At 40.4% G+C, this 10610-nt stretch overlaps 1 protein-coding gene across 1 annotated transcript; it reads right to left on the bottom strand.

Annotated features, from left to right (window-relative positions):
• Positions 1-10364, bottom strand: prcp (prolylcarboxypeptidase (angiotensinase C)). The gene is made up of 9 exons (XM_086262148.1): positions 9497-10364; positions 6403-6543; positions 6220-6321; positions 5787-5968; positions 5211-5368; positions 3139-3311; positions 1185-1352; positions 882-1069; positions 1-514 (listed from the first exon to the last, which is right to left on the bottom strand). Exons 1-9 carry the CDS (start codon positions 9668-9670, stop codon positions 292-294), a joined length of 1509 nt encoding a protein of 502 aa, XP_086118274.1. The 5' UTR covers positions 9671-10364; the 3' UTR covers positions 1-291.
• Between the last annotated feature and the right edge of the window lie 246 nt (positions 10365-10610).

Here is a 10610-nt window from a genome sequence, read left to right as displayed (position 1 = left end):
TGTATTTACCCTGCAGCTTTATTTTCAACAGTTTGTACATGACAAACAGGTCAATTGTTTTTGCAGCAACATCAGTACATTTTGTCATCAAGCCCTTCAGATTTTAATGTTTGACCCAAAGAAGCGGAGTGTTTCTAAATTGGTCAGAGAAAAAACTAACTTTGGCATCGTGATAGATAAAGCACCGAGAAAATACCCCACAAAACAATCAAAAACGTGTCGCACAATTTAAAGCTAAATCTTGGACATCATGAATATCCTCGTTGGGTAGAACTGTGCTGCTTTTGGAGACTAGCCGGTTGGTGCAGCTCTATGTGTCTTTTTAGCCTTCTTGATCCACTCCTGAAAATACTTCACCTCTAACGCCCGGGCAGCACGGACTGAAGGTGGATCAAGGTCATTGCTGTAGCGGAGGTCTAAGTGGTGGGCTCCATCGGGAATCATAATGGAAACCAGAGAATGTGAGATGTTGGAAGTCACTCCACCAGATGACCATGGATCGAGTCCTCCATTACTGAAATGTGAAAGCAGAAACAATGTTGATAGCTAGAAATAGTTAAGCCAGGAATTTTCTGCCATGGACACATTAAAGTGTCTTTGTACTCTAATATCTGATAATTCTGTGAATGCACAAGAATACTTTGAAGTGACTGAACCAGTGGCAGTCTTATCTGTCAGTGCTGGGATTAAAGACTGACATATATATATTTTTTCAGAGCCATTTAGGTTTAACATGTATCTTCCCTGCGTGGCTACCCACATGTGGACTTACCTGCAATACAAGGCAGTCAGAATCTGCACTTAACTTACTTTTGCATCCCTAGACAAATCCCGAAATCTCAAGAAATCCCTAAATCTGGTATTTTAAAAGCAATGTTTACCTGAAGATGATGTTGCTGTGAGAGGAGATCTCTTTCCCCCCGTAGACAGTGCCTGCCCAGTCAGCCCGTGGCCTGATACCAAACATGGCTTTGCACTCATCAGAGAAGGCCTGGAAGTTCCACTCCTCTGGTTCAAACATGTCCTGCACGCCATCTGTGCACATGGGCATCACCATCTCCGTGCAGGCCTGGGGACAAGGGATTGAATACATATTCATTGTGACAGGAAAAGCTGCCCACTCACACCTGTGTGCACAGATTTATTCAGCATAACATGACTGAATCCCGCGCTGTTTTATGCACCTGGTAAAACCAGCCGAGGTAGCCAAGGCTGCTGGTTGCTGTCTGTGATGTGTTTAGACAGGGAGAGCTTCCGGTGTAGTTATAGTAAACCTTTGCTGCTTGGGCAACACCTTGCAGCAGCTGGTAGTCAGACACAGTAGAATCGAAGCTGAGGTACTTGCACACCACCTTAAAACATGTTAAAAAAGCCAAACAAGAACACAATTAATTACATTACACCATAAAAGCTTCTTAAAAAACACCCCAAAAAAACCCATCAGCACATCCAAGTTGTTTACAGGACTAAAGATTGCTTTCTTGTAGCCCATAAAGTGTTTTTCCACATAAAAAGTGGTGGCGCCTGATTTGCATATGAAATTCCCCAGAATGAACTTGAATTTATTGTTCTAATCTTGGCACTAGTGGGGAAAAAATCCATTTACTTAAAGCCAATGATCTCAAGAACTTAAAATGTAAAGGTTTTGCTGTCCTAAACTATTTTTGGTGTGACCATAGGTTGGCTTTCAGAATTAATAGCGTGAATGATCAATATTTTAGCTTTAGCTCTTGTCTGATCGCACTTTGTGTTGTTATGGTTGCAGCAGTAGAGTTGGCTGTTGTTCTGGACTCTTTGTGCAGCAGAGAAAGTGGGCTTTCTTGGTTGGAGGTTGGAGGGGAGCTGCACTAGTGTGGAGTCTGTTACTAAGGCCTTTGTCTGCAGGCTGGGGAGGAGTTGGTGGTCGATGGATGAGGAGGGCCACAGACATGTCCAACCAAAGATTTATATTGTGGAAAAAAAAAACACCGCAATAGCTCTAAAGCATCTTCTCCTTACTTTTCAGATAGGATTAGGCTTATACATTCATCTCTGCCAACAGATTTCCCTCCTCTAAGCCCTCAATACCCCGTTCTCACACTCACTCAGATAATCACATTAGCTTTGTCATTAAAAAAGCTCCTCTTTGCACCCACTGCCTAAACCGCTTAAACCACCCATAGGGGTCGCATACATTAAAGGCAAAGAGCCAAAACAACTCCAAATGGCCATTTAGTGTTTATTTCACCTACAATGATGCTTCACAGTCTATTCATTGGCCAAATGGTAAATAACGAAAAATGCCCCACAAGAGAAGTATGCGCGGACCACTCCCAAGGGTATGAACCGCCGCAAACACAGAGTCGGGGGTCAGCAGTGGAGCTTGGTTTATACACGTGACGTGCCAAGGTGACTGGTAGAATACACTTCACTCAAGTCAATCAGCCTCGGGAAAACAGCCGCTGTAATGTCACAAGCTCTTTTACATTAAAACAAATGGCATTTTTTTGTCATGTCAACAACACCGCGCGATTAAATAAATAAATAAATACGATGCATTTTTCTTACTGTTAAAGCAATTATTCTTCCCCATCAAGAGTCTTGTTAAGTATTTTTTACAACCCCATTTAAAGGGGACCAGTGAACTTTTGTTCAATGGCCTCACGAGCTGCACTGGGCAAATGACCTCTTTCTGTAGTGCCATGTGAGCGTCCTAACAGGAACACCTCAGAGATCTGACGGAGTGTGCAAATGAAAGCACTATTGGTGCGACAGAAGAAAAGAATAGCGGCTTACTTGTAGCTGCTCATCTAAAGAATACTTTAAATCTAAAAGAAACAAGATCCTTATGAATATTAATGAAGTTACTTGACAGCTGTTGTAAACAAAAGCCTGGAAGACCACAACAAACACTTGTATCACAATCGGCTGAATCGCACATTCATTTCAATTAAGGGCAGGCTGTTGGGCTAAATTAGGCGCTTAACCAAAGACAAACACAATTCAAAGGTGCAATAAAGTAAAAACCATTTGTCATATAAAGGGATAGATAATATAGAGCTTAACCAAAGCCTTTATTTAATTTTGTGACAAATTTAAATAGTGATAACTAGAATACTAATTTGGATCTCAGAGTGTTTTACAGGAGGGTGCTTTTACCTGGATGGGCCAGCGAGGCAGCGGCTGGAGGAAATTAGCTTCATATGGGTAGTCCACCATTGCCAGATTCACCCAGGTCTCTTGAAGCCAACTCTTGAAGGTGAGGACATCATTTTTGTTTTTAAGAGGGGCACACAAACTGAATTCTTCTGACAGCCACTGAAGACCGGACGCTTGAGTAAACAGAGAAAAAAAATCTCAATAACTCTGACTGAGAACCTTCACAGACAATTACGGCATTAGCTCAATAACTCTTCTAATGTGAATGATACTGTTCATTTCACTACTGCATTAACGACACTGGCGTATACTAAAATGAGACAAAATATCTAAGAAAATATCCATCAGTTTAAAGTCAAATCTTGGTTTACTTGACAGATTGGAGACTCATGTAGTCAAATATTATTTAAAATAGGCACAAAAAGCCTCATTATCATACCGTACTGTGAAGAAGTATTTGCCCCCTGTGGTGGGGCGTGGTCTGTGGTGCTGCCACGTCCCCTTCCTGATTTCTTAGGTCTTCGTGTATTTGTTACGATAAATGTTTCAGGTCGTCAAACAAATACTAGACAAAGATAACCTTAGTAAATAATACATTTAATTTTTAAGTGATGATTTAAATTCTTAAGGGAATAAAAAGCTATGAACAGCTATGAAGCTATAAACCTACCAGGCCTTATGTAAAATCACAAAATAACTGTCATTAATTACATTTTCTGGCACGCTGTTCAATTTCACTAGCCTCACCAAGTCCTGCCAGATGAACCATGAATTTCGCTTTCTACCAGAAAATCCTAAAGGAGAATGTGCAGCCATTGGTTCACGTCCTGAAGCTCAAGCACACTCAGGTTATGGAGCAGGACAATAGTCCAAATTACACCAGTGAGTCCACCTCTGAAGGGCCAGTCAAAATCCAATTGAGATGCTTTGGCGTGACTTTAAAAATCCTCCAGTGTTGCTGAATTAAAACAATTCTTCACAGAAGAGTGGACCAAAATTCCTCCTGTAAGTTATCACAAAAGTGTGATTGTAGTCCTTGCTGCCAATGGTGACACAACCAGTTATTAGATTTAGGGGGCAAATATTAAACCTAACTTAGAGAGAGCGAAATCAGGAAGGGGGTACATACTTTTTCGCAGCACTGCATTCATAGCTGTGAGGTAAACGTAACCACTTAAAAAATCATTTTCGGTGGAACTCAAAGTGTTTTCAGTCAGTGAGACATTTGCTTAGGGACTGATATAAGAAAAAAAAGAAGAAAAAAAAACGGCAGCCAAAATTCACACAATAGACCAACCATCATCCATCTGTCTGCTGTTTCTGAATCACTGAACAAAAAAACATTTATTCAGAATATTTCCTCCAAAATCCATTTCAGATGAAAATGACAAATAACAGGCTATCTGAACACTTTCATGCTTCCACTATCATAATTGATTTAGCCTTGAGCTAGAAATACTAACAACAAAATCTAACAACAGTGAACCATACCAAGCATGCAGGAAGTTAGAAGCCCCTTCCACAAAAGAATAGTAGATGAGAACCAGTGCCTGCTTATTAACCTTCATGTAAAATATCATGACTCTGAATCTTCTCTCCTTTGAAAAGTCTCTTCAATAAACTATCTGACCACTAAAATCCATTCATCAAAAAATGTAACATACCAATTTAATATATTAAATCATATATGGCTGGATAAGCGCAGGAACAGGGTTTCAGTGTTGACATTGTGGGGTTGCGGTTAACACTGTCGCGTCACAGCAAGAAGGTTTTGGTTCAAATCCAGGCTAGGTCTTCTTGTGTGGTGCCTGGGTTGTTTCTAGATATTCCAGCTTTCTCCCCCAGTCCAGAAACATGCATGGGGTTAACTGGTGATTCTAAATTGATTGTAGGTGTGAGTAGGTGTGCAAATAGCCATCTCTCTCTGTGACAGCCCTGCGACAGAGTAGTGACATGTCCAGGGTGTAGCCAAACCTCTGACCCTATGACAGCTGGAAAAGGCTCTAGCACACCCACGACCCTTAACTGGGTTGAAGAAAATGGATGTTTGGATATTTCTGACAGCAACTTACCTGAGGAAGAAACATTATTTACAGCCTTCCACGACTTTCTGATGTTTGCATCGCAGTTAATGCCACTTTTGGCAAAGTCTTGTGTTACTGTTTTGTAAAAGTCTCCACATGGCACCATACCAGGGAACTGCCATATTGGTGCAGAGGATGCCAGCGCTCTGAAATAGAAGAGGAAGCAAAATCTTTTTTTTTTCTTCTTCCAAATGACTCAAACTGCATATTCACACTCATCCTTAATGTTCAGTCTTCACTGTATTTGTGAATATGTTTGCTGGGGGAAAATGGCAATTACAAAAAGGTAAAGAAGTCAAAAGAATGATAAGTCAGGCTCTGCTGCCTAATGTCTTACACACAGCAGACTGCACAGATTAATCATGCTAGCTCAAATAAACATCTGGTGTTAGACATTTGGGAGATGAAGGCAAAACCCATTGAACATGCACTCTGTCTAAAGAATTCTCCCTTTACCTTCCTCTGATAGGTTGAAACAACGCCACAGTTAACATTCATATGATGTATTGGGTACTGAATCAAATTTTTATTTAATGTTTCCTAATAACAGAAATAACATCTTACCCAACAACTACATGGGGGTATTTCATCCTGAACCAGGCAGAGAGCATTCCTCCATAGGATCCTCCAACAGCGATGACGGGGCTGTGCTGAGCACCAGGTAGAGTACCCTTAAGGTTCTGAATTAGTACTGCAAAATCTGCTAGGGCTTGCTCTGAGGTCAGGTAGTTGAGATGTTTGCTGTCCTGCAAATGCAAACAAATAACAACTGAAGTAATGTTCAAAATGAAGTGCCAGCACTGGATATGAGAATTTGTTTCAGCTCATACCCCAGTTTTTAGAAAAAAATGTGTTTGTGACTGCAGAATTATCTACTTCAATTCTGTATTGAAATTATTGGCTTAGAGCCCTGAAAGGAGAAAAATTATGCAACCTTACATATTTAATCAGATTTTAATTAGACTTAGTGCGCGCGTGACTCTGCAGATTCGCTTACACTGTAAGAGTCTTGTCCAAATGGCAGGGACTCTCCATAGTAACGATGTTCTGCAAAAACCAGCATGGCACCTAACTCCTCCGCAATTTCCCACATGAAGCCCTAAAGAGAAAACAACAGGTGCTGAATTAGACTGAGGATTATGCGCAACGCAAATACACTAGAGAACACCTGGGTATTTACAGTGTTGTTGCAGAACCAGGTTATGTCGCCTTCATTTCCAGTATAGAACAAAATAGGTCCTCCAGGCTGCTGCCAGTATTTGTCAGACAGAAGGTATCTCTGTTTGAAGGTGCCATCCTCAAGGAATCCAAAATGGTCAATCTGTGACAATTTTAAAAAGAAAGCAAATAAAATAATCACAATCACAAATAAGATAATCACAAGCATCTGTACTTGGCAACTGTGCGAGAAGCATCTTGAAAAGAGCACCATGAGGTATAGACGGAAACTAGGAAAATATGAAAATAGTGATTAGCATTCAAAGTGGTTTTAAATTGGTAATTTGATCCACAAACTGGCAAAAGAAAACCTTTGGGGGATTGGTCACACTTGTCATCAGACTAAAATGATGGGGATGCAGTCCAGTGAGCAGAGCCTGCTTTGGGGTAGGTGTAATCACTGGATACCTGGCTGTGTGCCAGCTATGATGTTTGGAAATGACAGCTCTGAGGTTGGATTCTGGGGTAATTAGCCCCAATTTGTATTTAAAAATGCTGGAGCCACTTTAAGCGATGCTGCATTAGTTCCACTTAAGATGAGCTCTGAAATATCCTTTCATAAAACCTCAGGGATTCTGGGATATCTTCTCCTTTCAACCATATTTCCTGTATTCTTTATTAAACAAAGGCAGAAAGAAACCAACAACTTCACAGAGAAGACGGCCCCATGAGGCTACTGAGTCGTCCAACCCTTTAAACAGCCCCCCATTCTTACATACAAAATGTTTCGGTTTTGTTTTTCCCCTCGTTCTCGCTCTGTTCCCTCCTCGTTGGATACAAAGGAGGCAGCAATTTTATGAGCCAATGACAGCAAAAAGATTCTGGGGCCACAATGTGTTCATTCAACCCACGACTCCTTCACACTTGGCAGTGCTTTAAGTGTGAGGGGATCATGAGACAGTTAGTTTAAAGGAAAGGTTCAGCAGCTTGGCAGGAAGGTAGTAGTCAGTAGTATTGTGCAACTGAAGTGTAATGTTAGACTTTTTTGGTAAAAGCATTTGAGTTACCTTGTGAGTTTTCATTTATTCCTGCTTTTCTTTTATAAAAGTTACATGTCAATCTCATGTAATGCAGAAAAACCCCCATAAAGAACTGCTCTCTAAATGGCAAAACTAAAGTGGCTGTATATATTAAGACCAAAAGAACCCCTGGTGAGTACTGTATCAATTGCACCCACTCAGTATGCACATCACAAAGCCTATGAGACTGGTTTCATAAGAGAACCCCACCCTGGTAAGTAGTGCCACCATGTGGTGCGACCAAGCAGCAACTTGTTTTTTTGAATTAAAATTCAAACCATGTGCCGCACATCTATGAGATCGCTATGTTAACAACTTGACAAGACAGGAGGCTGCATCTGTTGTCCGGCAAATGGAGACATGAGGGAAACAACTTAAGAACAAGCTCCGCTAAGGTTCATCAAAAGGATGCTACATGACATTTCCAGTCATTGTCTAACGGCAGACTGCAGTCCAGAGGATTTCCTGATGATGAATGCTGGTGCTCTCTTCACATCAAGTTTCAAAGAAAAGGGAATAAAAATCAGCATGGCTTGTTTCTTGTTTCTTGATGTTTCTTTTGTGCTAAAAGAGACTAGCTGCTAGTACTAAAAAGTGGTTTACAGTAAACGGATTTCATTTCTCCTATTTGTCCAGAAGAAGCATACAATCTCTTGTTGCTTGGCTAAATAACCCACATCAGACGGGACAGTGGGTGTCAGAAAGGAGGAAATGGCCCTTATCTTCTTGTCAGCTCGGCTGATTACACAGGATGCTGTGGGTGGGACCAGGTGTGGAGCATTGTCCTCTAACCCAAACACTCTTTAGCACAGACACATTATTTACAGTGTGTACCTACTACTTATTAATACATCTACAAATTTTCTTCTTAGTCTACATGTAGATCATGTTCTTGGCTAACTGGTTGGTTCATTGTTTTATTAAATATTAAAAATACCCACACTAATGTTCACTGTAACAATTCCCTAAAGAATAAAGTGACATCACTACTTTCCTATGTTTTTAGCAATTCATAAAAAGAGGATTTAATTTACTATATTATAAAGCAAACAGTCACATCTGAGAGCCTAGCCATGGCCATTTTTTCTTACGTATTTAAAAATTGCCACAACACTCAAAACTTTTATCAGTATTGTAACTTTCTTATATGGGTTTTGGAATGGGTTTAACTAACTGTCATCCTATTGTAAATATAACCTCATTAAATAGGGGTAAGCACATATGAAACAATTATAATTTGTATTACGTTTGTGTAGCATCTAATAATCAGTGTATCAAAGTATTTGTTTTATGGTCAATAGCGAACAAGTCATAATGATTCTGACTAATCAGAGCACCAAATTGTCCAATACTATTCAGAGGTTTAGCTTCCATAGCCTGACTACAAGGGCAGGAGAATAAGACAAGCAACCTGATGGTTGTTGTGTAGCACTGCATACCTGCTAAATGTAACCTTAATCTCTATAAAGTAAATAGTGGGAACATGTAAAAGCTGAGTGAAGATCTTTCAACCCCCCCTGAGGTAAAATGTTTCACATTCACTGAGCCCTAGAGACCTCTTTAGGCAGGGAGCCAGGAAGGATAGTTACAGATCTGCTGGCAGGAACAGAGCCAATTGTGATTTGGTTTTCCCTTCACTACAGGAAGCCAGATGAAAACACCTATTGTCTGCAAACACAACACATGGACCTTATAGAATTAAGTGCAGTGGGAATTTTAGAAAGAGCAAGTGGTACGATTATTTGCACACTAAACAATCAAGTAACATACTGTAGTGGCATAAAAAGGTGGTCAATGAGAGTAAGCATCATTTGATGAGGTTGTTTGTTTGTTTGTTTTTAGAAAACTTTGCTTTATCTACAAAGCAGTGGGATCATTTCTCTTTTGCACCATTAAATCCACTCCCAATAAGGCACAATTTGTGTATTTCATGGGGAAGTGAAAGATAAAGAAGTGAAAGAGGAACACAACAGTGTAAAATTGGACAAATAGGTATAAAATAAGACAAAAGGTACATTTTGATCAATTTAAACTCACCTTCTGATCAAAGTAAAATGTTTTATAGCTGACTGGAGGCTCAGTGGAGTAAGGCAGCCCACCCAGCCTGGTAAAAAGTTGCGTTTTGAGAGCGGTCACGTGTAAACAGACAAAACACAACGTTAGGATGCAGGTAGCTGCGGCTCTGTCCAAAACCTTCTCTCCAGTCCTCATTGCTGTAACTGTCACACTCAGCGCACAACAAACTGGTCTTCAGCGCATGATTAACGGGGTTCCATGAGCTGTGTGTCTGTGCCTGCAGTGGGATAATTGAGGAAGACTTGTCCCGATAAAGAAAGGAAGTGAGACTACCCTGTCAGCAGATCCAGAGAGGTGTTGCTGTGCAGCTCGTGTCCTAAATTTAGCATCAGACTTGAGGCTGTCCGGAGATGGGCGGGAAACATCAGGTTCAAAGTCTAAAAAATGTTTTTAATAAGTTTGATTTAGCTGCAGTCAGCTCGATGTCTTGTGTTTATGGAGCAGACAGCAGATGGTTCCTACTGTAGACAGTTCGCAATGGCTGGTGGGAGTTTGAGTTCTAGTTGGTCACTCAGCGGCTGATGGTTTTAGTATACGTATAGTATAGTTTAGTATAGTTTTCAGTATACGGAATTTACACTAGAAACATTCTAGTAATAATACTACGTATATTTTCTCTCTTAAGAGAGCGTTTCAGATACCTGCCAAACATAATGCGGCTAATTAAGTCAAACATGATGATGATTCCGCACTAGGCACGCTTAAGTACCGTGTGAAATTGCCGGAAATACGTCACAAAATTATGCGCTTGACTACCTATAGTTATTCCAATTTCTGAAGAAATATTAATTACTGTAATAGTGGCAAAGTACTCGTTACGTCCTCAAAGTTACGCTACATTGATGGCTACTTCCGGCCGTGCTTCGTCATAATGTCCCGATAATGTTGAACTTCCGGTCGAAAGTTAAAACTAAGAATTTCAGCACTAGTAATGAAAGATACATTTAAATTCTTTAACGTCTTGATGCACGCTCAATCATCCAGGTAAGAAAATCCCTAAAAGTTGATTCTGTGCATCTGGACGTAGAAACATTTCATTATTCAATTAAGTGACTTCTTTAGTCTCAGCTAAATG

The sequence above is a fragment of the Aulonocara sp. 'chitande type north' Nkhata Bay genome, linkage group LG14 (assembly GCF_057382095.1).
Source record: "Aulonocara sp. 'chitande type north' Nkhata Bay isolate Kocher_YH1m ecotype deep benthic linkage group LG14, A_spYH_male_GT1.1, whole genome shotgun sequence".
Classification (NCBI taxonomy): domain Eukaryota; kingdom Metazoa; phylum Chordata; class Actinopteri; order Cichliformes; family Cichlidae; genus Aulonocara; species Aulonocara sp. 'chitande type north' Nkhata Bay.
Note: the sequence above shows the minus strand (reverse complement) of the source record. Positions and strands in the feature narration are given on the sequence as shown.

Coding starts and splice junctions, on each gene's coding strand:
- prcp (XM_086262148.1), bottom strand. CDS start 9,670: ATGAGGACTGGAGAGAAGGTTTTGGACAGAGCCGCAGCTACCTGCATC. Junction 5,369..5,786: donor TACCCCCATGTAGTTGTTGG/GTAAGATGTTAT, acceptor CTTCTATTTCAG/AGCGCTGGCATCCTCTGCAC. Junction 1,070..1,184: donor ACCTCGGCTGGTTTTACCAG/GTGCATAAAACA, acceptor CCTTGTCCCCAG/GCCTGCACGGAGATGGTGAT.